Source organism: Choloepus didactylus, chromosome 6, assembly GCF_015220235.1.
Source record: "Choloepus didactylus isolate mChoDid1 chromosome 6, mChoDid1.pri, whole genome shotgun sequence".
NCBI lineage: Eukaryota > Metazoa > Chordata > Mammalia > Pilosa > Megalonychidae > Choloepus > Choloepus didactylus.
In genome coordinates, this window is record NC_051312.1 from 18,904,781 (window position 1) to 18,932,555 (window position 27,775).

General features: G+C 37.2%; 1 protein-coding gene across 1 annotated transcript; it reads left to right on the forward strand.

The window, feature by feature from the left end:
* The first annotated feature begins 11,206 nt into the window (after positions 1–11,206).
* Positions 11,207–12,157, forward strand: LOC119536325 (olfactory receptor 5B2-like). The gene has a single exon (XM_037839082.1). The coding sequence runs from the start codon at positions 11,207–11,209 to the stop codon at positions 12,155–12,157; it is 951 nt and encodes a 316-aa protein (XP_037695010.1).
* The last annotated feature ends 15,618 nt before the right edge of the window (positions 12,158–27,775 follow it).

Consider the following 27,775-nt stretch of genomic DNA (forward strand, 5'->3'; position numbering starts at 1 on the left):
CTAATACCAAAACCAGGCAAAGATGTTACATAAAAGGAAAACTACCGGGCAATCTCCCTAATGAATATAGATGCAAAAATCCTCAACAAAATACTTGCAAATCGAATCCAAAGACACATTAAAAAATCATACACTATGACCAAGTGGGGTTCATTCCAGGCATGCAAGGATGGTTCAACATAAGAAAAACAATCAATGTATTACAACACATTAAAAACTCGAAAGGGAAAAATCAATTGATCATCTCAATAGATGCTGAAAAAGCATTTGACAAAATCCAACATCCCTTTTTGATAAAAACACTTCAAAAGGTAGGAATTGAAGGAAACTTCCTCAACATGATAAAGAGCATATATGAAAAACCCACAGCCAGCATAGTACTCAAAGGTGAGAGACTGAAAGCCTTCCCTCTAAGATCAGGAACAAGACAAAGATGCCCGCTGTCACCACTGTTATTCAACATTGTGCTGGAAGTGCTAGCCAGGGCAATCAGGCAAGACAAAGAAATAAAAGGCATCCAAATTGGAAAAGAAGAAATAAAACTGTCATTGTTTGCAGATGATATGATCTTACATCTAGAAAACCCTAAGAAATCAACGATACACCTACTAGAGCTAATAAACAAATTTAGCAAAGTAGCGGGATACAAGATTAATGCACATAAGTCAGTAATGTTTCTATATGCTAGAAATGAACAAACTGAAGAGACACTCAAGAAAAAGATACCATTTTCAATAGCAACTAAAAAAATCAAGTACCTAGGAATCAACTTAACCAAAGATGTAAAAGACCTATACAAAGAAAACTACATAACTCTACTAAAAGAAATAGAAGGGGACCTTAAAAGATGGAAAAATATTCCATGTTCATGGATAGGAAGGCTAAATGTCATTAAGATGTCAATTCTACCCAAACTCATCTTCAGATTCAATGCAATCCCAATCAAAATTCCAACAACCTACTTTGCAGACTTGGAAAAGCTAGTTATCAAATTTATTTGGAAAGGGAAGATGCCTCGAATTGCTAAAGACACTCTAAAAAAGAAAAAACGAAGTGGGAGGACTTACACTCCCTAACTTTGAAGCTTATTATAAAGCCACAGTTGCCAAAACAGCATGGTACTGGCACAAAGATAGACATATAGATCAATGGAATCGAATTGAGAATTCAGAGATAGACCCTCAGATCTATGGCCGACTGATCTTTGATAAGGCCCCCAAAGTCACTGAACTGAGCCATAATGGTCTTTTCAACAAATGGGGCTGGGAGAGTTGGATATCCATATCCAAAAGAATGAAAGAGGACCCCTACCTTACCCCCTACACAAAAATTAACTCAAAATGGACCAAAGATCTCAATATAAAAGAAAGTACCATAAAACTCCTAGAAGATAATGTAGGAAAACATCTTCAAGACCTTGTATTAGGCGGCCACTTCCTAGACTTTACACCCAAAGCACAAGCAACAAAAGAGAAAATAGATAAATGGGAACTCCTCAAGCTTAGAAGTTTCTGCACCTCAAAGGAATTTCTCAAAAAGGTAAAGAGGCAGCCAACTCAATGGGAAAAAATTTTTGGAAACCATGTATCTGACAAAAGACTGATATCTTGCATATACAAAGAAATCCTACAACTCAATGACAATAGTACAGACAGCCCAATTATAAAATGGGCAAAAGATATGAAAAGACAGTTCTCTGAAGAGGAAATACAAATGGCCAAGAAACACATGAAAAAAATGTTCAGTTTCACTAGCTATTAGAGAGATGCAAATTAAGACCACAATGAGATACCATCTAACACCGGTTAGAATGGCTGCCATTAAACAAACAGGAAACTACAAATGCTGGAGGGGACGTGGAGAAATTGGAACTCTTATTCATTGTTGGTGGGACTGTATAATGGTTCAGCCACTCTGGAAGTCAGTCTGGCAGTTCCTTAGAAAACTAGAAATAGAGTTACCATTCGATCCAGCGATTGCACTTCTCGGTATATACCTGGAAGATCGGAAAGCAGTGACACGAACAGGTATCTGCACGCCAATGTTCATAGCAGCATTATTCACAATTGCCAAGAGATGGAAACAACCCAAATGTCCTTCAACAGATGAGTGGATAAATAAAATGTGGTATATACACACGATGGAATACTACGCGGCAGTAAGAAGGAACGATCTGGTGAAACATATGACAACATGGATGAACCTTGAAGACATAATGCTGAGTGAAATAAGCCAGGCACAAAAAGAGAAATATTATATGCTACCACTAATGTGAACTTTGAAAAATGTAAAACAAATGGTTTAAAATGTAGAATGTAGGGGAACTAGCAGTAGAGAGCAATTAAGGAAGGGGGAACAATAATCCAAGAAGAACAGATAAGCTATTTAACGTTCTGGGGATGCCCAGAAATGACTATGGTCTGTTAATTTCTGATGGATATAGTAGGAACAAGTTCACAGAAATGTTGCTATATTAGGTAACTTTCTTGGGGTAAAGTAGGAACATGTTGGAAGTTAAGCAGTTATCTTAGGTTAGTTGTCTTTTTCTTACCCCCTTGTTATGGTCTCTTTGAAATGTTCTTTTATTGTATGTTTGTTTTCTTTTTAACTTTTTTTTTCATACAGTTGATTTAAAAAAGAAGGGAAAGTTAAAAAAAAAAAAAAAAAGAAAAAGAAAAACAAGGGAAAAAAAAAAGATGTAGTGCCCCCTTGAGGAGCCTGTGGAGAATGCAGGGGTATTCGCCTACCCCACCTCCATGGTTGCTAACATGACCACAGACATAGGGGACTGGTGGTTTGATGGGTTGAGCCCTCTACCATAAGTTTTACCCTTGGGAAGACGGTTGCTGCAAAGGAGAGGCTAGGCCTCCCTATATTTGTGCCTAAGAGTCTCCTCCCGAATGCCTCTTTGTTGCTCAGATGTGGCCCTCTCTCTCTGGCTAAGCCAACTTGAAAGGTGAAATCGCTGCCCTCCCCCCTACGTGGGATCAGACACCCAGGGGAGTGAATCTCCCTGGCAACGTGGAATATGACTCCCGGGGAGGAATGTAGACCCGGCATCGTGGGACGGAGAACATCTTCTTGACCAAAAGGGGGATGTGAAAGGAAATGAAATAAGCTTCAGTGGCAGAGAGATTCCAAAACGAGCCGAGAGATCACTCTGGTGGGCACTCTTACGCACACTTTAGACAACCCTTTTTAGGTTCTAAAAATTGGGGTAGCTGGTGGTGGATACTTGAAACTATCAAACTACAACCCAGAACCCATGAATCTCGAAGACAGTTGTATAAGAATGTAGCTTATGAGGGGTGACAATGGGATTGGGAAAGCCATAAGGACCAAACTCCACTTTGTCTAGTTTATGGATGGATGTGTAGAAAAGTAGGGGAAGGAAACAAACAGACAAAGGTACCCAATGTTCTTTTTTACTTCAATTGCTCTTTTTCACTCTAATTATTATTCTTGTTATTTTTGTGTGTGTGCTAATGAAGGTGTCAGGGATTGATTTAGGTGATGATGTACAACTATGTAATGGTACTGTAAACAATCGAAAGTACAATTTGTTTTGTATGACTGCGTGGTATGTGAATATATCTCAATAAAATGATGATTAAAAAAAAAAAAAAAAAACAGAAGGAATGCACAAACACGGGTGCATGCACAACATATCCAGTTAGGTCCCAACAGGCAGTTTAATTGCTTCTTCCCTAAAGAGGGAAGTGGGATGAGCTGTAGATGCCTCATAGGGAGCATCCCCTGAGAGCCCCATGTCTCTATAGCCACCTTCTGGTTCCCCATCATTAGCCTCTGATATCTCAGTATCACTCCATGTGACATTATTTAAGAAGGACAAGACTGCAAAGCCACTTTGGCCATCATTTATTCATTTGAATGTTAACCATTTTAGTACACACAGACCTTGTCCAAAATGAGGATGTGCTATGTGTCTGCAACCATGGACAGGGAATATACCCGAAAATAAAATTTTATTGGTTGCCTTAAAATGATAATCCTCTCATTTTCTCTTCACAATCACAATTCTGTGAATTATGTTATATTTATTTTACAAAGACGGAGGAAGTAAGTGACTTCTCTAAGGTAACAAAAAGAATGTGTAGTAGATTCAAGAGTGGAACCCTGTTTCCTGGCTCCATGTTCATGTTCCTTCCCTCATCTTTCCTGCTGTAGATACTGTGGAACCATTTGACCAGTATCTGACAGCGAATCCATTTAGCATCATTTCATAGTTGAATTTCTCATTTCAGAGTCATAATTCAAGATTGCCATTCCCTTCTTTTCAAGGAGCAAGGTAAGAATCAATATTCCATACTCTTTTAGTGAGCAGGCAAAGGCAGTGGGACATTTTCAGTACTTTAGAAAGATGTTTAATACATCCAATTTGGGATTCAAAGAATTCATAGTATTTCTAAAATACTGTGGTGAGAACAGTGTATAAATGAGAAAACTTCATGAGTAGGAAGTTTAGTAATAATTAAGAAATATCATGCTGATTTCTTAAAGAAGATGAGAAAAAAAGGATAGATAATGCTCTGATTGAGTAAATAGTAATTTCATATCATTCACTATCTGTCAGCCTCTTACTATAGGTAAAACAAAAAGAAAAGAAGAAAGTGAAATAACTTCTTTATACTACATTCAGGTCTTAATTTAATCAACGACATCTGTATGCCATTCTAATCTTTCCAAATAATCTCACCCTTATTCTTACTAGCACATCTGCAAACACTGACAGTGAGGTAGTTAAAAGTACTGTCTTTGATTTGGTCAGAAGTAGGTTTGATTCTTGAATTTTGAGTATTACTCCTATCAGCTGTGTAATTGAGGAGAACTTGATGCTAAAAATTGAATATTATGTAAAGTCTTGAATTCAGGTCCCTTAATGGTATGGTAAAATGGGAATAAATATACCAACTACCTTATAAGGTTATTATGAAATTTTGAGGATTAAGTAAGTGTGTGTGTGTGTGTGTGTGTGTGTGTATCATTGGCTGTTGAACATATTCTATGCTAAAAATAATTATGTATGGTGAAGGCTGGCAAACATATTGACTTTTGGGCTAAACTCATAAAGTTGTGAAAGGATTAGGAAGAATGTGGTAGAAAACAGTGTTACCAGAGCTGGCAAAGACATCAGATTGAAACAAAAAGCATTGTGCTTGCACAAGTCAGATTCAATAAAAATTTAAAACCTAGAAAAAACAACCAGAACATATCTTCTGGCTAAAGACAACCCACAAATTATGAACTTTCAACTATCAGCCCCTGTGATTCAGTATTGGAATGCTCGTAATGAGAGAAAGAATGAGTTTAAGAAAAGGAGACTTTTCAACCCAGCTAAAATATGGATTACAAGGAAGAATAAGCAAAAGAATAACACATGGAATGACTAACAAAGCCATTTAGGGATGGAGGAAGGACAGGAAGAAACACTGGAGGGCACAGAAAGTCTTAGTGGTAATAGCTGTGAGGTAAGTCACATTGAGAAGGGAGGCTACCAGTCTATGACACTTACCCACACAAAGGTGCTTAAAAAGTCTGTTGCCACTGACATGTCCCAAACCAACACAGAGGCCATCATTCCATCCTAATAATAATAGTAACACTAATAAGGCTGTGCTAAACACTCAGGTATTAACTCATTTTTAAAATGCATTGTATCATTTAATTCTCACAATAATCTCTTGAGGTAGGCCTCATTACCATCTTCATTTCATAGATGGAAAAAATGCAGCTCAGGGAAGTTGAACCAGAACCAATGACTTCAAGGTAGTAAATGGTAGAGCTGATATTTGAAAGCATATGCACCTCTCCCAGACCCAAGGAACTGTCTTCCTCCTTGTACAGCCCCTAGTGCTGTGGTTATCCCACCATGTATGTATATTATACATGCATCACTGTTCTCTCACTGTAAAATAGCAACTACTGAATTGGACCAATGGAAATAATGTAAATTAAGTTAAATTCTATTTGATATAAATTCAGTTAAGACCATTAGACTTGGAAGCCACTATGCCTGGGTCCAAAGCTTGACTTTGGCAGTTAATACTTGTGTAAAGTTAAACACTCAAACACTTGCACTTCATTAGTTAAGTTAAATGGGAGTAACAGCTTATAGATTTTATGTGGTTGTTGAGAGTAATAAATGAATATGAATATAAGTGGCAGGTTCAGTGTCTGGCATGTGAACAATATAGATGTAAGTTTTTATGAAGCTCAGAAAAACTACATTGGCAGATATTTTCATTCTAGATATGTCATCTTGGTCAAGTCATTACATATTCTATATCTCAGTTTACAAATTTGTGAACTTGAAAAGTTTTTAATTCAATTTTATTAAGATATATTCACAAACCATACACTCATCCATGGTGTACAATCAATTCTTCACAGTACAATTACATAGTTGTGCATTCATCACCACAATCAATTTTTGAACATTTTCATTACCACATAAAAAATAAGAATACAAATTAAAGTAAAATAGAACACCCAAAACATCCCATCCCCCCATCTCTCCCTATAATTCATTTACTTTTTGTTCTCATTTTTCTACTCATCTGTCCATAAACTGGGTAAAGGGAGTGGGAGCCTTAAGGTTTTCACAATCACACAGTCACACAGTGTAAGCTACATAGTTATATGGTCATCTTCAGGAATCAAGGTTACTGGGTTACAGTTCAACAGTTTCAGGTATTTCCTTCTAGTTAGTCCAATACTCCAAAGACTAAAAATGGATATCATGTAAGAATAACCTCCAGAATGACCTCTCAATTCCATTTGAAATCTTGCAGCCACTGAATCTTTATTTTGTTTCATTTACTTCCTCCTTTTGGTCCAAGAAGGCTTAATCCCATGATGCCAGGTCCAGGCTCATCCCCAAGAGTAATGTCCCACGTTGCCAGGGAGATGTACACCCCTGGGAGTCATTTACCATGTAGCAGGGAGGGCGGTGAGTTTACCCTCCAAGTGGGCTTAGAGAGAGACAGGCCACATTTGAGCAACAAAAGAGGTTCTCTTGGGGCAACTCTTCGGCACAATTTTAAGTAGGCTTAGCCTCTCATTTATAGTAACAAACTGCATAAGGGCAAGCCCCAAGACTGAGGGCTCTGCTTTCTAAATTGTTAGTCTCCAATCCTTGTGAGAATATCAGTAATACCCCAAGTGGGAAAGTTTAATATTTCCACATTTTCCCCCAGTTCCTCAAGGGGATATTGCAAATACATTTTTATTCTCTGCCCAAATTACTCTGGGATGTATCAGGGCTTCAAACTAACCTGTACAAACCAAGCAGATTTCATTCCCTGTTCAAAGTTCCATGTAATTCTGGTGTTTGAATAAACTGACCACAGAGGTTAAATTATATAGTGTGTTACAAAAAATATAGATTTTACACCTAAAAAGCATCTCTTCCTTTGGTCTCATACAGAAGTTCACATTTTAAAAATACCATCACTATTGTCCTTTACTCTTTAGTCTTATTTACGTTATTCCTAACCAAGTCCATTTCGTTTGTATCACTAATTGAAGTCTGATCCATTTTTCAGACTCTTAACATTTGCTGTATGGGGTAATGCTGACATTCATAGCTGCCAGACTCTGGGTCTGAGTCTCAGGTGTCACACAGATACCCAAAGTTCCAGGGACTGACCAGGTTATACACAAAGAGGCCAGCATCTCAGAATTTAGAAACAGTCATTACAACTCAGGAATAGATGTAACTGCTGCAATAGCTTACAATCTAGGGACCTTTACAATAATCCTTCACTGATAACCTATGCTCTCAGATTCAGTTCTCAGAGATTGTACATTATAGTTAGTCCATATTAGTGAGGCATTATGATGTTTGTCTTTTCATTTCTGGTTTATTTCACTCAGCATACTGTCCTCAATGTCCATTCATCTAGTTGCATACCTCACAACTTCCTTCTTGTAGCAGATCAATATTCCATTATATGTAAACACCACAGTTCATCCTTCTATTCTTCAGTCGATGTACCCTTAGTCCACCCCCATCTACTGCAAATCATGAATACTGCCACCATAAACCCCACTGCGCAAATGGCCATTCATGTCCTTTTCAGTTCTTCCAGGTATATACCCAATAACTGGGTTGCAGTCCTATGCTTAGCTTCCTGTGGAACCATCACACTGCCCTCCAGATGGATTGAACAATTCTACTTCTCCACCAACGGTGAATTAGGTACATCCCTTTCTCCACATTTTCTCCAGCACTTGTATCCCTCTGTTTATTTTGTAGACAGTTTTATTCACACACCATACATTCCCTATGTATACAATCAATGGTTCCCTGTATACTTACATAGTTATGCATTTAACACCGCTATCTATATGAGGACATTTCCATTTCTTCCACAAAGAAAGAGGAAGAGGCAGAACACAACAAAACAAAACCAAAAAAAAAAACACAAAGAAAAAATGACAACTAAAAAGCAACAAAAGAAAAAATACAATTAAAAAAATACAATTAAAAATTTCAGACAATAACACTGATGCTAAGAATCCCATGCCCCTCCCTTATATCCCCCGCTTATAGACATTCAGCTTTGGTATATTGCCTTTGTTACAATCAATGGAAGCATATTACAATGTTACTATTAACTATAGATTCTAGTTTGCATTGATTGTATTTTTTCTCCAATACCATCCCATTTTCATACCACACAAAGTTGGCATTCATTTGTTCCCTCTCATGTAAAAACATTCTTATATTTGTACATTTAATCACAATCATTGACCACTCTAGGTTCCACTAAGTTATATCATCCCAGTATTTATCTTCTATCTTTCCTTCTGGTGTCCTACATGCCCCTAACCTTCCTCTTTCAATCCTACTCACAGTCATCTTTGTTCAGTGCACTTAAAATAATATGCTACCATCACCCAGTATTGTGCCATCCATTTCTGGATCTATACAATAAATCCTGTTGAACATTCTGTACTTCTTCAGCATCAAATGCCTGGTCTTTACCCTCTTTCAATCTCCTGGTATCTTCATGTCTACACTCTTCTCCAAACCTCTCTCCTGTCTTTTCCTATCTGTCTGTAGCACACCCTTTAGTATTTCTTACAGAGGAGGTCTCCTGTTCATGAACGCTCTCAGTGTCTCTTTATCTGTAAATATTTTAAACTCTCCCTCATTTTTGAAGGACAGTTTTGCTGGATATAGGATTGTTGGTTGGCAGTTTTTCTCTTTCAATGTTTTGAATATGTCATACCACTGCCTTCTCGCCTCCATGGTTTCTACTGAGAAATCCACACTTAGTCTGATTGAGCTTCCCTTATATGTGATGGATTCCTTTTCTCTTGCTGCCTTCAGAATTCTCTCTTTGTCTTTGACATTTGAAAATCTGGTTAGTAAGTGTCTTGGAGTATCTATTTGGATCAATTCTGTTTGGGGTATGCTGAGCTTCTTGGACCTGTACTTTTATTTCTTTCCTAAGACTTCAGAAAATTTCATTATTTCCTCTATTATTCTTTCTGCCCTTTTCCCCTTCTCTTCTATATATACCTATAATACATATATTCATGTACTTCATGTTGTCATTCAGTTCCCTGAGTCCTTGCTTATATTTTCCCATTGTTTCTCCTATCTGTTGTTGTGTTTAGGATTTCAGATATCCTGTCCTCCAGTTTGGTAACCCTTTCTTCTGCCTCTCCAAGTGTACTGTTGTATGTCTCCATTGTGTTTTTCATCTCTTCTATTGTAACTTTCATTCCTATAAGTTCTGCCATTTGTTTCTTTCATGCTTACAAATTCTTCCTTATTATCACCCAGTGTCTTCATATCCTTCATCTCTTTTGTCACATTTTCTTTCAACTCATTGATTTAATTTAGAAGATTTGTTTGAACATCTTTAATTAGGTGTTTCACCTCCTGAATCTCAGGTGAGGTGTTAGTTTGTTCCTTTGGGCCATATCTTCATGTTTCCTTGTGTGGCTCATGATGTTTTTGTTGGCTAGCCATCTGATTTTCTTGATTAGTTTATTCTGGAGCTTGTTTTCTCTCTTTCCCTTGGGTTTTCTTGTTGGTTTTCTTTGATCTCTTTATTTCTTTGCTTCTCTCACTGGCCAGTAGTCAGATTTGCTCTGCCCCCAAGTCTTCCCCCCAAAACAGGCACCCACTGTGGCCCGCCTCAGGGATGGAAGGCAGGCACTGGGCACCCCATCCAGTTCACTGTGTGTAGTAATATAGAGCTGCTGGCTTCCAGTGGTACTCTGTTTCCCTTGCACTTTCGGGACTGTTCAAAGGTGGCACTGTTCAGTAACTTAATCATCCTCAGAGGCTGCTTTGCCTCCAATCACAGGATGCATACAGGTGAGCTGAAACTGCAGGATTCCAATGCCCTCATTTTGCTGGCCTAAATCTGGCTTGATGTAGGGCTACTCTTCTGGCAGAGTACTCCCCCAGCTGACCCAGTACTTCAGCCATCCCCAAGATAAGGAATGAAACAGCTACCATCTGCTGCTTTCCTCAAAGGTGGGGGAGGGGTTTCCAGACCCAGAACTGGAAACGTAGTCTCTGTCCACATTTTCTCAGTCTCTTTGTCCCTCACTGACCTGGGCCTTGAAATGTCCACCCCTGCTCCCCAGGTCTTCAAACAGTGGTGGTATGTCTCACTGCTGTGAGAGATTTAAAAATCTGTATCCCTGGTGGGTGGGTTCCCATCTGCCGTTTCTGTGCCTTTCCCACATGGAGACTGAGTGAGTGGGAGGGGAGAGGACTGCTTGGTCTGGGATGGAAGATTCCTACCTGAAATTTCTTCTCTTTCTTCAATTAGGCATCTGCAGGGTCTTTCTCCAGTCTGTATCCTCCTCCAGAGTTCCAAACAATTTGGAATTATCCTTTTTTAATTGAATCTCTGGAGAGGAGTTTTCAGTAACTATTTACATTGCCATGTTGATGATGTTCTTGAACTTGAAAATTTAAGGAGCTGATCCATGAACATTGTTCAGTTTAATAGCTTGTATTCCATAAATAATTTATGCATTAAATTTTGTTGTAAAGTCCATGCTTTAGATATGGAGAATCTTGAAGTAAAAATATTTGCTATATGAAATAATGCTTATGATATTTAAACATTTCAGTTTCACCGATATCTCCTCTTGGTTTAAACTCGGGTCCTTTATTTCTCATTGCTACAGGGCAGCTCCTGATTCTAAAATAATGTCAATGGAGAACAGTACAGAAGTGACTCAGTTCATCCTGCTAGGACTAACCAATGTCCCAGAACTGCAGGTACCACTGTTTGCAGTGTTCACCCTCATTTACCTCATCAGTGTATGTGGGAACCTGGGGATCATTGTATTGATTCTCTTGGACTCTCAACTCCACACTCCCATGTACTTTTTCCTCTGTAACCTCTCTCTGGTGGACTTTGGTTACTCCTCAGCTGTCACTCCCAAGGTGATGGCTGGGTTCCTCACAGGAGATAAAGTCATCTCCTACAATGCATGTGCTGCTCAGATGTTCTTCTTTGGAGCATTTGTCACTGTGGAAAATTACCTCTTGGCCTCAATGGCCTATGACCGCTATGCAGCAGTGTGTAAACCCCTACATTACACCACCACCATGACGACACATTTATGTGTACAACTGGTTACAGGTTCCTATGTCTGTGGTTTCCTGAATTCCTCCATTCACACTGGGAACACATTCCACTTCTCTTTCTGTAGATCCAGGGTTATCCATCACTTTTTCTGTGAAATTCCAGCAGTCATGGTTCTCTCTTGCTCTGATAGACATGTTAGTGAGCTGGTTCTTGTTTTCTTGGTGAGCTTCAATGTATTTTTTGCTCTTCTGGTTATCCTGACTTCCTATCTGTTCATATTTATCACCGTTCTGAAGATGCCCTCAGCTGTTGGATACCAGAAGGCTTTATCCACTTGTGCTTCTCACCTCACTGCAGTCTCCATCTTCTACGGGACAATCATCTTCATGTATGTACAGCCCAGCTCCAGTCATTCCGCGGACACAGGCAAAATAGCATCCACATTCTATGCTATCGTCATCCCCATGCTGAACCCCCTGGTCTACAGCCTGAGGAACAAGGAGGTCAAGAGCGCGTTCAAGAAGGTTGTTGAGAAGGCAAAATTCTCTCTAGGCTTAATCTTCTAACTTTGTAGGATCTACAATGATCTTGTTTCATCTCTTCCATGCAATGGCCCACATTAAAGGCTGCACTGCACTTCAATCCCTAAGGTAGTACTCTTTCCTCTTAAAAACTTTGTTGCCTAGATAAAGAAAACATTATGCCCAGAAATGTAATACCTAAATGAGGATGGCTGAGAGGCCACTTATTGATATTTGATTTATTCACATATTCACCTGCTCTTCACTCATTTTCCCTACCATATACCATGCAAGCATCATGTAGAACAGGGCACACAAAAGCCCATTAATTGAAATGTATGCAAAGGTCCCATGTGTGCATGTACACATAGGACTTGGATATTGTTAAATGAGATGAATGGAGTGTGGCTGGTTATTAATAAACATTTTTAAATAATCAATTGAAGCATCATAATTTAAACTTTTGTCTAATTTATTTGTCTAGTTGAAAAAGTGTTCCAAGTATACAGAGTGAAGAAAATGCACTATGGATTTTTAAATAAAGTTATTTGCTTTCTGTAGGCACATTTTATCCAGAGCTATATATGTATATAATTTTACAGGGATTATGTCTTTCCTAAGTCATTTGTAGAAGCAGTTTGGTCATGATAATTTTCAAAAGGAAAAGGTTTAGAGTATAGGAAAGTATTGATAATAAATTTTTACATTTATCAATATATGATTACCAACACTTCACATTTTGAAAGTGTTTTAAAAAATAACTGTAACACAGAACCTAAGATGATGGCTAGGAGAGACAGGGCAAAAAAACACCTCTGTGAAAAATACTAGATAAAAGCCAGAAAGTGACCCAGAACACCAGTCCAGTGATGCACCAGCTGGACAAAGTCTGCTAAATCCACAGGGACTGTGCACTTGGTGAAACCAGGAGTCTGAGTTCTGAAAGAAGTGCGTAAGCTTGCTGAATATCCAGCAGCCATGCTTCTGTGTGGGGAAACTGAGGGTTGGCATTTGGAGGTGGACTAGTTCTTTTTTAAAAAAAAAACAAAAGCAGCTGCAGATATGGCAGCGAGAACTGCACAGTGAAGTGTGACAGGAATGGGCTGTCCGAATGCCTCAATATCTGGCGTGTAAGGTAGCCTTTTCATTCACCCACTGCTAATTGTCATGGAGCAAGGAAGGCAGAGGTTAACCAAAAGGGGAAAAAACCACACCCCTTGCAGCCATCTTCCTGGTGGGCTGGGAACACTCCTGCCCAGTGCTGGAGCCACAGCCCAGAGCCATGCCAAAAAACCCAGTGTGACAGGAAGCGTTTCCAGCAACACATATACATGCCAAAATATTGGGGATGGACAATAGCCTTTTGTGCACCCACAGCTAATTGTCCCAGAGCAGGGAAGGCAGAGCTGTGCAAAAAGGGGGAAATTAACATGCCCCATTCAGCCATCCTTTCAGCAGGCTGGGAATGCCCCTACATGGCCTGGTGGCCCAAAACTACCCTTGAGGGATGGCATGCTCTTGTGACGTAGCACAACCTTCCCTCAGCAGAGGCCCTAGAAGGACATGGCTTGGAAGAGGGACCCACTTGGAAATACCAGGGACCACATGCCAATACCAAAGACTTGTGGGTCAGCAGCAGAGACAATCTGTGGCAAGACTGAAATGAAGGTTTAGACTCTTGCAACAGCCTTAAATCTCTAGGAACACCAGGGTGGTTTGATTATTAAAGCTGCCGTCCCTCCCTAACTGCTCAGACACATGTCCCACATTCAGGGTGGACAGCACCAACAACACACCCAAACTTGGTCACCAATTGGACCCCACAAGAATCAGACCGCCACACATCTGAAAGACAAAGTTGGGGAGAACTGACTTGAGGGGAATAGGTGACTCACAGATGCCAACTGCTGGTTAGTTAGAGAAAGTGTATGCCACCAGACTGTAGATCTGACAAATTAGAGATTTGGCTTTGAATAATCCTACATATCCTAAAAGAACCCTACCAAGTAAAGCAAATGCCAAGGGGCCAAAAACACCAGAAAATTTTAAAGCAGATGATAAACCAGACAATATGGATAACCCAAACCCAAATACCCAAATCAAAAGATCAGAGGAGACATAGTACTTGGAGCAATTAATCAAAGAACTAAAGACAAACAACAAGAGCATGGCACAGGATGTAAAGGACATGAAGAAGAGCATGGCACAGGATGTAAAGGACATGAAGAAGACCCTAGAAGAGCATAAGGAAGAAATTGCAAGAGTAAATAAAAAAATAGATGATCTTATGGAAATAAAAGAAACTGTTGACCAAATTAAAAAGATTTTGGATACTCACAGTACAAGACTAGTGGAAGCTGAATAACAAACAGTGACCTTGAAGACCACAGAATGGAAAATGAAAGAACAAAAGAAAGAATGGGGAAAAAATTGAAAAAATTGAAATGGACCTCAGGGATATGATAGAGAAAATAAAACATCCAAATATAAGACTCATTTGTGTCCCAGAAGGGGAAGAGAAGGGTAAAGGTCTAGAAAGTGTATCCAAAGAAATATTGGGGAAAACTTCCCAAACCTTCTACACAATATAAATACACAAAGCATAAATGCCCAGCGAACTCCAAATAGAATAAATCCAGATAAACCCACTCCAAGACATATTCTGATCAGACCGTCAAATACTGAAGAGAAGGAGAAAGTTCTGAAAACAGCAAGAGAAAAGCAATTCACTACATACAAAGGAAACAGCATAAGACTAAATGTGACTACTCAGCAGCCACCATGGAGGTGAGAAGGCAGTGGCATGACATATTTAAAATTCTGAGAGAGAAAGTTGCCAACCAATTATACTTTATCCAGGAAAGCTCTCCTTCAAATTTGAGGGAGAGCTTAAATTTTTCACAGACAAACAAATGCTGAGAGATTTTGCTAAAAAAAGTCCTGCCCTACCTCAGATACTAAAGGGAGACTTACTGACAGAGAAACAAAGAAAGGAGAGAGAGATATGGAGAAAAGTTCAGTACTAAAGAGATTCAATGTTGGTTCATTAAAGGACATTAAGAGAGAGAGAGAAAAATATATCTGACAAACTAAACCAACGGATAGGATGGCTGATTCAAGAAACGCCTTCACAGTAATAACATTGAATGTAAATGGATTAAACTCCCCAATTGAAAGATATAGATTGGCAGAATGGATCAAAGAATATGAACCATCAATATGTTACATACAAGAGACTCATCTTAGACACAGGGACACAAAGAAATTGAAAGTGAAAAGATGGAAAAAGTATTTCATGCAAGCTACAGCCAAAAGGAAGCAGGAGTAGCAATATTAATCTCAGATAAAATAGACTTTCAATGCAAAGATGTTATGAGAGACAAAGAAGGCCACTACCTACTAATAAAAGGGGCAATTCAACAAGAAGAAATAACAATCACAAATGTTATTTCCACAATAATTGTGGGAGACTTCAACACATCACTTTCTCCTATAGGTAGATCAACCAGACAGAAGACCAATAAGGAAATTGAAAACCTAAACAATCTGATAAATGAATTTGATTTAACAGACATATATAGAACATCACATCCCAAATCACCAGGATACACATTCTTCTCTAGTGATCAGAGAACTTTCTCCAGAATAGACCATATGCTGGGACATAAAACAAGCCTCAATAAATTTTAAAAAATTGAAATTATTCAAAGCACATTCTCTGATCACAATAGAATACAATTAGAAGTCAATAAGTATCAGAGACTTAGAAAATTCACAAACACCTGGAGGTTAAACAACACACTCCTAAAATAAATGGTTTGTAATGTAGAATGTAGGGGAACTAGTGATAGAGAGTAATTAATGAAGGGGGAACAATAACCCAATAAGAACAGATAAACTATTGTGGGTAAATTTAACATTCTGGGAATGCTCAGGAATGACTATGGTTTGTTAATTTCTGATGGGTATGGTAGGAACAAGTTCACAGAAATGTTGCTATATTAGGTTATTTTCTTGGGGTAGAGTAGGAACATGTTGGAAGTAAAGTAGCTATTTTAGGTTAGTTGCCTTTTACTTACTCCCTTGATATGATTTGTTTGAAATGTTTTTTATTGTATATCCTTTTTTAAAATAATTTTTTGATATAGTTAATTTAAAAAAAAAGAGTTAAGAGTTAATGACAATCAATGCAATATATGATACTGGAGTGGATCTAAGAATGGAGGAGAAAAGCTCAAAGGGGGCATAAGGAAAAATTGCAATATAGAATATAAGCTTCATATCCATATTAATTTTCTTGAATTAACTGCAGTTAAGTTAATGACATAAGTGAATATCCTTGTTTGTAGGAAATGTACAGGGAAGTGTTATGAGTTCAAGGAGTATGATATATGCAACCTGCTCTCAAATGTTCAGAAGATGATAAATGGGTAGATGGATAATTGACAGAAAGATAATAGATATAGTTGAAAGAAAGAGGGAGGAGGGAGAGAGGAAGGAAGGAAGGAAGGAAGGAATGGAGGGAGGGAGGAAGGAAGGAAGGGAGGAAGGAAGGGAGGGAGGAAGGAAGGAAGAAAGGAAGGAAGGAAGGAAGGAAGGAAGGAAGGAGAAAGAAAGGTACCACAAAGGTAGCAAAATGTAAAATTGGTAGATACAGATATCTGGGGGTGGAGGGGTGTTGGAGTTCTCTGTATGGGGTTTGTGTTGTATTTGCAACTGTCCTATATGTTTGAAATTATTTCAAAACAAAAATAAAAATAAAAATATAACTGTAACTGTGGAACTGTAACCATATCATTCTTTCAAATTTGCTATTTGTTAAATTGCACTTGGAAAGGTATCACTTTAATGTATATATGTTATATTTCACAATAAAAAATGAAATATATATGTATACATACATACAGACAAAGGGAAGAAAGCACCTACATCAAAACATTAACAATTATATTAATTTTCTTTAAGTATTTTTGTATTTTTCAAATTTCAATGTCTACATCTGCTCACCTCCTAATTTTTTTCTTTAGGAACATCAAGTAAAATATACAAATGCCAAGAACTTGGCTTCAGCAGTTCATGAATTTGCTCATTAAGTTGCTCCCTATCAGAATAAAGAAAAAGGCAGTGAGAATAATGATAGTGCTATCATTTTTCACTCAGGAAATGCTAGAATAATGGCTAACGCCACTCATTCATTGATACTTTGGTTTTAGTTGAGATTCTTCATTTCTTATCTCTCTCCTGCTCTTTACCACATTTTATTCATGCTGATTCCCTCAACCATTCATGGACAGCTCTATTCAAGTTCCTGCCTCAGGGCATTTTTATTTCCTGGTCCCGCTGCTTGGCTTGTTCCCTTGCTCCTTTCAGGTCTCTGCTTAAATATTAGCATGTCATAGTCACCTGAGATCTTGATGGGCACTGTCCTATTCCTGCTTTATTCTTCATAGTCCTGATCACTACTCAACTATTATTCATTTGTGCACCTGTTCATCTATGTCCCCTAAATAAATGTATATTCCACAGGACCAATGGCTTTGTCTGTTATACTAAGAGCTTCATCCCCAATTCATAAGTTGTGGTCTAGTTAATACTATGTTTTCAATAAATATTATTTAATAAATGAATGAATGAATGAATTTTAATCCAACTGTAAATTTATTTGAACCATTGATAATTATACTTCACTACCCATAATAATTCTTTAGAAAAAAAATTTTTTTTTCTAAACTACACCAGTAGTTTTTTAATGTACATTCTTGCTAATTTGCAGTCTCCACTTTGGACAAATTAATTTTTTGGAAACCACACAATACAATAGACTTCCAAGCCATCTGCACTTTTTATTAGGAAGGATTTTTCATTAAGTGGCAACACATGAAATGAATTAAAAAAGACAAAATATGAGACTACGAGACATTTTCTACCTGATTCAACCTTCAAAATCTCTTCTTCATATTGATGATTAGTTTAACTGCAACAATGGTAAACATCTATAGAAAATGTAAGCATGACAATATTTGTCATCAATAAGTACAACCTACATGAATATGGTAATAAAATACACAATAATAATGTGTTTGATTTTGATCCTCATGTGTGATCAATCTATAATAAAGCAACCCAAAGGAATTTGCACTTATTTTTTCTTTTTCTGTCTATAAAAGTAGAGGCATTCAGCATCTCAAGATTTATAAACCCGTGTTTTCATGTCATAAGAGAATCATACTGATTCTTGTGGGGACAGTGTAATGTAACATACATATTCCTTTCTTGCTCTAAAGTCCTCAATATGGTGATGTTTCAACTTCTGGAAGATTTTTTAATTATTATTTTAAACATTTTTTTAAATTTTGTTACCCTTTTCCTGGATTGTTTTGGCTGTTCTGTTTCTATTCCATTTTCATGTGCATTTTAGGGTCAGCTTGTCCATTTCTGCAAAAAATGCAGTTTGAATTTTGATAGAGATTGTATTGAATCTATACATCCATCTGGGATCTGGGGAATATTGTCCTCCTAATAATATTAAGTCTTCTGATCCCTGGCCATGAACTTTTTGCTTTATTTAGATCTTTAATTTCTTTCAATAATCCTTTGTAGATTTCAGTCTCCAATCTTACACTTCTTTTAGTAAAATGTATTCCTAAATATTTTATTCTTTTTGATGCTAGTTTAAATGGAATTGTTTTCTTAATTTCATTTTGTATTTCTCATTAGTAGTGTCTCAAAATCCAATTGGTATTTGCATATTGATCTTGTATCCTACAGTCTTGCTGAATAGTGTATGCTCTATAATTGTTTTTAAGTATATTCCAAAGGTCTTTCTGTATATAACATCATGCCTCTGTGAACAGAGGTGACTTACTCCTGCCTTTCTTATCTGGATACTTTTCATTTATTTTTCTTGACTAATTGCCATGGCTAGAACCTCCAGTGAAATGTCAATTAGAAATGCTGATACTGATTATGTCTTATTCATAATCTTAAGGCTAAAGTATTCAATATCACCATTTAGTGTGAGGCTAGCTGTAAGTTTTTCATACATCTTTTTATCATGTTGCAGAAGTCCCTTCTGTTTCTAGTTTTTGGAATCATTTTGTCCTGAATGGGTGTTGGTTAGATTTCATTAAATGTGTGTTCTGCATTTATTGTGATAGGCATGTGGTTTTTACCCTCTTTGCTATTAATATGGTATATTACATCAATTGATTATCATATGTTAAATAAGCCTTGCATACTTAAATCCCACTTTGTAATAGTTTTAAATATGTCTTTCTAGGAGTTTGTCCCTTTCATCTAAGTTATCTAATTTGTAGGCATGCAGGTATTCAATGTATTCCTGTTAGTTTCTTTAACGTTGCTAATGATGACCACTCTTTCATTCAACTGTAGTAATTGAGTCATCAATTCTTATTTGGTAAGTCTAGTTAAATATCTGTCCACTTTGTTGATATTCTCAAATAATCAACTGTTTTCTTCTTTAGTGCTCCCTAATATTTGTCATGTTATTATTTAATTCTACCCCAATCTTTATATTTAATCATTTCTGCATTTTTAGGTTTTCTTTTCTCTTCTAAAGATGGAGGGTTAGGGTATTGATGTGAAATCTTTCTTTTTATAATATAGATATTTAAATATATAAATTTCTTCCAAGTAATGTTCTAGCTATATCTCAAAATTTCATAAATGTTATGTTCCTATTTTCATCAATATCAAAGTATTTTCTACTATTCCTCATGATTTTTTCTTTTGTTCATTGGTTATTTAAGAGCTTTTTGTTTCCTTGTTAATGATTTCTAGTTTAATTCCATAGTTCTCAGAGATCATGTTTTCTTTTGTGTTGTACCTGTCCTTTGAAGTTATTGGTATGTATTTTATAGCCTACTATGTGATCTATCCAAAATAATGTTCCTTGTGTGCTTGAGGAAAATGTACACACTGCTTTTTTGGTGGAGTGCTTTATATATGTCTGTTAGGTCAACTGGTTAATAATGTTTTAAATGTCTTCTACATATTTTAAAATTTTTCTGCCATGTTTTTCTACTCATTTTTAAGATTCAGGTATTAAAGTCTCTAACAATTATTGTTGAACAGTTCATTTCTACTTTATTTCTATTAGTCTTTCCTTCTGTATTTTGGGGATTTGCTGTTGGGAGCATAGAAATTTATAATTATTTTATTTTGCTGAATGTTTGACCCTTTTATTCTTATAAAATATCCTAGTTTGTCTTCAGTAAAATTATCATTTTAAATTCTACTTTGACATTAGCATAACCACTCTAGCCCTTTACTGATTACTGCTTGCATAATATATAATTTTCCATCATTTTACTTTCAATGCCTTTTTACCATTGACTATAAAGTGATTCTTTGTAAGAGAGCATGGAGATCAGTTTTGCTTTTAATACAGTTTTACAATCTGTTCATATTTAATCTTATTAATCATATGGTTGTATCTTACATTTTGCTTTTTTTTGTCTACATGTCCCATGTCTTTTGTTCCTTTCCTCCTTTACTGTTGTCCTCTGAATTAAGTGAATAATTTCTTATGTAACATTTATTCCCTTTAATGATTTTTTTCACTATATGTTTTTTAAAGTTATTTCATTTGTGGTTGTGCTGGGGCTTACCATACTGATTGTAACTTACCAGCAGTGAGATATAGAAATGTGCTCTTGTGGAGATCTATTACCTCCTATCCCTTATTATGCAACATTTTATACATATTGCATGTGATTGTGTTACAAACCCAATAATACTTTGTCATAATTATTATTTTATATAATTTTATGTCTTCTAAAGAAGCTAAGAAATAAGAACATGTTCATTGTTTTAATTGCCTCCTATTAACCCTCATTCCCATCCTAGGGTTCTGGGATGGCCACACACACAACACTTGACACTGGACATAGTAGAGAGTTAGTAGTTTATTAGGCACATGTACTCACAGCCCAGGGAATGAGGACAAACCAGCCATCTAGAGCTATACAGGGGTTGCACTCGGAAAAGCATGAACAAGTAGGGGCTGTGGGAGGCAAGTGTGTAGTTTCAAGAGGATGAGGTGACCTCTGGCTCCTTGGGAACAGGTGATTGGCTTGTTTGAATAATTCCATAGGCAAGCAGGGAACCTAAACCCACAACTTAGAGATAAGTAGGAATTGTGCCTGGCTCCCTTGATAAGGAGTGTTGTTTGGCTAGGAGAGCTTATATGAAGGAGAACAGTGGGGAGGAGAACTTTCTTGGCTTTGCCAGATGTCAAGGCAACACATGATATTGGGCCTTAGTTTTTTAATAATTTCTGTTTTTTTCTTTCAGAATTCAATTACCAACTAGTGTATTTCCTACTCTAGAACATTTTTTACTTACCCACCTCCTTTTACTGTTTTTGTCAAACATATTGTATTTCTGTGTGTTATAGGCCCAACAATACAATTATATGCATATCTTTAAAAAATATTTGCTTTCTAAATCAATTAAGAGAACAAAGGAGAATGTGTACTGGTTTGAATCTATTATGTACCCCACAAAAGCCATGTTCTTTTGATCCAATCTTGTGGATGCAGACTTATTGTGGATGGGATCTTTTGATTAATTTGCTTCCATGGAGATGTGACCCACTCAATTGTGGGTGGGACCTTTTGATTAGATTATGTCCATGGAGATGTGACCCTGCCCATTCAAGGTGGGTCTTAATTAATTTACTGGCATCCTCTATGAAAGGATAAAAGGCAGAGACATTTTGAAGAGAGCTCAGAGATGCTCAGAAAGAATACATGGAGAGACATTTTGGAGAAAGCAACAGAAACCAGAAGATAACACTGGCAGAGGCCCAGCAAACTCTGGCTATGTGCCTGCCCAGCTGACAGAGGGACCTCAGATGCCATCAGCTTTTCTTCAGTGAAAGTATCCTCTTGTTTGTGCCTTAGCTTGGACACCTTTATGGTCTTAGAACTGTAAATTTGTAACCTAATAAGCCCCCTTTATAAAAGTTAATCCATTTTTGGTATTTTGCATTCCAGTAGCTTTAGCAAACTGGAACAAAATGTATGCATTTATATTGCCTTTTTTATTTTTATCTTTTTTATTAGAGAAGTTGTGGATTTACAGAACAGCCATGAATAAAATACAGGATTGCCATACTCCACCACCACCACCCCTACCAACACTTGTACTGGTATGGAAAATCTGTTACAACTGATGATAGCACTTTTTTGTAATTCTACCATTTTTTTAACAGTGGTTACATTTCTTACAATTGATGAAAGATTTTTTAAGTAGTACTATTAACTAGTGTCCATAGTTTATTTGGGGTATTTTTCCCCATATTCCCAACTTACTATTTCTTATTTTTTTCATGCATGCGTTTATTTTTTTTACTCAACTACCCATCCACTGGATAAATGGTTTCTTAGTCACTAGTTTTTACAATCACACAGTCACAAGTTAAAAGCTATATAGTTATATAATCATTATCAGAGATCAAGGCTACTGGATTACAGTTCAACAATTTCAGTTATTTCCTTCTAGCTACTCTATACACTAGAAACTAAGAATAAATATCTATATAATAAGTCAGTAGATCATCCTAACTTCTCCATTACAAATCCTCCCTCTCCTTTGATCATTCTCTCAATCTTCAAGGACATTTGGGCAATAACAGTTCTAACTCCTTTGTGCTGAAAAAGATGTCAACATTACATGATAGAGGAATGAAACTGGTTGATGTTCTTGGAGAGACTGGTACCTCTGGGTTTCAGGGCTTATATGGCAAAGGAACAATCTGGAGGCTTTAAGTTTCTGAAAAAATAAACTTCCTAAGTAAAACTTTTATAGATTCTTATATGGCAAAAGAACAATCTGGAGGCTTTAAGTTTCTGAAAAAATAAACTTCCTAAGTAAAACTTTTATAGATTCTTAGATAGAGCCCAGGGTATTCTTTAGGGTTTTCAGAAATACTGTTGGTTGGGGCTTGGCATACTGTGGCAAATAGCAATAACTGACTGAATCTTGCATCAGAGTAACCTCCAGAATGTACTCTTGGGTCTATCTGAAATCTCTTAGCCACTGAAACTTTATTTTATTTCTTTTCCTACTTTTTGTCAAGAAGCCATTGTCAATCCCACAATGCCAGGGCCAGGCTCATCCCTGAGAGTCATGTCCTACATTGTCAGGGAGACTTACAATCCTGGGAGTCAAGTCCCACATAAGGGGTGGGCAGTGAGTTTATTGGCAGATTTTGGCTTAGAGAGAGAGGCCACATCTGAGCAACAAAAGAGGTTCTCCTGGGGTGGCTCTTAAGAATAATTATAAGTAGGCTTAGCTTCACCATTATATAAATGTTTCATAAGGGCAAATCTCAAGATCAATGTCTTGGCTTATTAAATGGAGAGTCTGTAATGTTTGAGAGAATATCATGAGTTCCCCAGGTGGGGAAGTTTAATAGTTCCACACTTTCTCTCCAGTCCCTCAAGGGACTTTGCAAATACTAATTTTATTTTCTGCCCCAAATACTCTGGAATTTATCAGGGTATTACATTAACTTGTACAGAATAACAAGATCTCATTCCCTATTCTAGGATCCATATATTTAGATTGTTTAAATAAACTGGCCAGACTGGTTAAATTAGATAGTGTGCTACAGATAATTTAAACTTTGGACAAAATAAACACCTCTTCCTTTGGTCTCACACAGATGTTGAAGTTTTATCATACAGGCAATATCATAGACCATACAATATTGTCCCTTTGTTTCTGGCTGATTTCACTCGACATAATGTCTTTAAAGTTCATTCAATTCATTGCATGCCTCACGACTTCATTCCTTTCTGTAGCCACACTCAGCTTTATTAATTGCACTTATAATATTGTGCCACCATCACACAGTATTATGCTAAACATTTCTGAACCTTTACATTCAACCTTATTGAACATTCTGTACTCCTTAAGCAGTGATTGCTCAATCTCTGCCCTCTTTCCATCTCTTGATAAACTGTGCTCTCTAATTTTTTTAATTAAATTCAGTTTTACTGAAATACATTCACACACCATACAATCATCCATGATATACAATCCACTGTCCACAGTATGACAACATAGTTACGCGTCCATCACCACAATCCATCTCTGAACATTTTCCTTACATCAGAAAGAACCAGAACAAGAATAAAAAATAAAAGTGAAAAAAAACACCCAAATCATCCCCCCATCCCACCCCATTTGTCCTTCAGTTTTTATCCCCATTCCTCCACTCATCCATACACTAGATAAAGGGGGTGTGATCCACAAGGTCTTCACAATCACACTGTCACCCCTTGTAATCTACATTATTATATAATTGTCTTCAGGAGTCCAGACTACTGGGTTGGAGTTTGGTAGTTTCAGGTATTTACTTCTAGCTATTCCAATACATTAAAGCCTAAGAGGTGTTATCTATATAGTGCATAAGAATGTCCACCAGAGTGACCTCTTGACTCCATTTGGAATCTCTCAGCCACTGAAAATATTTCGTCTCATTTTGCATCCCCCTTTTGGTCAAGAAGACACTCTCAGTCCCACGATGCCGGGTCCACATTCATCTCCAGGAGTCATACTCTGCGTTGCCAGGGAGATTTACACCACTGGGAGTTGGGTCCCACGTAGGGGGGAGGGCAGCAAGTTCACCTGTCGAGATGGCTCAGTTAGAGAGAGAGAGGGCCACATCTGAGCAACAAAGAGGTACTCAGGGGGGGACTCTTAGGCACCATTACATACAACCCTAGACTCTCCTTGGTGGTAATGAGCCTCATAAGGGCAAGTCCCATGCTTGAGGGCTCAGCACATCAAACCGCCAGTCCCAATGTTTCTGACAACATATGCTAGGGGATCAGCATCTTAAAGTTTAGAGATAGGCCTTACAATTCAGGGATAGAGTTAACTGCTGTAAGAGCTTACAATCTTGGGACTATTACAATTATTGTGTCCACGTTAGGCTATGTTCTAAGATTCAATTCTGAGTTTACACATTGTAGTTAGTCCATATTAGTGAGGCATCATCCCTCTCACCATGTTTTCTCCAACACTTTTACTCCTATATATATATTTTCCTACAATTTTATAAAGTTATATTCACATACCATACATTTATCCACAGTGTACAATCAGTTGTTCATGGTATCATCATAAAGTTGTACATTTATCACCACAATCAGCATTTGAACATACTGATTACTACAAGAAAAATTGTTTTTTTTTAGCAATAAGAAAAAATGATAAAAAGAAAAATAACATGTCATACAAGACAATATACTACTAAGGACAGCAAATAACACTACTACCAAGAATCCCATATTACTCCCCTATATCCCCTTCTCATATACATTTAGCATTGGTGTATTGCCTTTGTTACATTTAATGGAGGTATATTACAATGTTACTGTTGGCCATAGACTCCAGTTTGCTTTGATTATGTTTTTTCCTGAATACCATCCCTTTTTCAAATTTCTACATGGTTGACATTCATTTGCTTTCCTACATGCAAAAACATTTTTATATTTGTATATTTAGTAACAGTCATTGGCCACTCCAGTTTTTGCCACGTTATACAGTCCCAGTCTTTATCATCTATCTTTACCTCTGGTGTCATACATTCTCCTATCCCACCTCTTTCAGCTTTACTCGCAGACATCTATGTTCAGTGTACTTACAATACTGTGCTACCATCACACAGTATTATGCTATCTGTTTCTGGATCTATGCAATCAATCCTAAACATTCTGTAGTCCTTCAGCATCAAATGGCTGATCTCTGCCCTCTTTCTATCTCCTGGTCACCTGTGTTGTCAGCTTTTAACTCCCAAAGTTTGTTCATTAATGTCTGTTCATATTAGTGAGACCATACAGAATCTGTCCTTTTGTTTCTGGCTAACTTCACTCAACATAATGTCCTCAAGGTTCATCCACATTATTACATGATCCATGTCTTTGTTCTGTCTTACAGCTGCATAATATTCCATCATGTGCATATACCACAGTTTGTTTATCCACTCGTCCTTTGATGGACATTTGGGCTGTTTCCATCTCTTGGCAATTGTGAATAATGCTGCAATAAACATTGGTTTACAAATGTCTGTTTGTGTCTTAAGTTTCAGTTCCTCTGAGTATATACCCAGCAATGGAATAGCTGGGTCATATGGCAAATCTATATTTAGCTTCCTGAGGAACCTCCATACTGTCTTCCAGAGTGGTTGCACCATTCTACATTCCCGCCAACAATGAATAAGTGTGCCTCTTTCTCCACATCCTCTCCAGCACTTGTCATTTTCTGTTTTTTGGATAATGGCCATTCTGGTAGGTGTGAGATGATATCTCATTGTGGTTTTGATTTGCATTTCCTTAATAGCCAGTGAAGTTGAGCATTTTTTCATATGCTTTTGAGCCATTTGTATTTCCTCTTCAGAAAAATGTCTGTTCATGTCTTTTGCCCATTTTTTTATTGGATTCTTTGTCTTTCTGTTACTGAGATGCAGGATTCCTGTATATATTCGGGATATTAAACCCTTATCTGATATGTGGTTTCCAAATATCATCTCCCATTGTGTAGGCTGCCTTTTGACTTTTCGGACAAAGTCCTTTGATGTACAAAAGTGTTTAATTTTGAGGAGATCCCATTTGTCTATTTGTTCTTTGGTTGCTCGTGCCTTGGGTGTGAGGTCTAAGAAACCACCTCCTTTCACAAGATCTTTAAGATATTGCCCTACATTTTCTTCTAAGAGTTTTATGGTCTTGGTGCTAATGTTTAGGTCTTTGATCCACTTTGAGTTAATTTTGGTATAAGGTGTGAGATGGACATCCTCTTTCATTCTTTTGGAAATGGATATCAAGTTCTCCAAGCACCATTTATTGAACAGGCTGCTCTTTCCCAGTTGCTTCGGCTTTACTGCCTTATCAAAGATCAGTTGTCCATAGATGTGAGGGTCTACTTCTGAACACTCAATTCGATTCCATTGATCAGTATATCTGTCCTTATGCCAGTACCATGCTGTTTTGAGCACTGTAGCTTTGTAATATGCTTCAAAGTCAGGTAGTGTGAGACCTCCCACTTCACTCCTCTTTCTCAAGACATTTTTGGCTATTCGGGGCACCTTACCCTTCCAAATAAATTTAGTTATTGGTTTTTCTATTTCTGTAAAGTAAGTTGTTTGGATTTGAATTGGTATTGCATTGAATCTGTAAATCACTTTAGGTAAGATTGCCATCTTAACTATATTTAATCTTCCAATCCATGAAAATGGTATGTTCTTCCATTTTTTCAGGTCTTGTTCAATTTCTTTTAGCAGTTTCTTATAGTTTTCTATGTAAAGGTCTTTTGTGTCCTTGGTTAAGTTTATTCCTAAATACTTGATTCTTTTGGTTGCTATTGTAAATGGGATTTTCTTCTTGATTTCCTCCTCTTGTTGCACATTACTTGTGTATAGGAACGCTACAGATTTTTGCGTGTTGATCTTGTAGCCTGCTACTTTGCTGTATTCATTGACTAGTTCTTGTAGCTTTGCTGTAGATTTTTCTGGATTTCCTACATATAGAATCATGTCATCTGCAAATAGTGAAAGTTTTACTTCTTCCTCTCCAATTTGGATGCCTTTTATTTCTTTTTCTTGCCTAATTGCTCTAGCTAGAACTTCCAGCA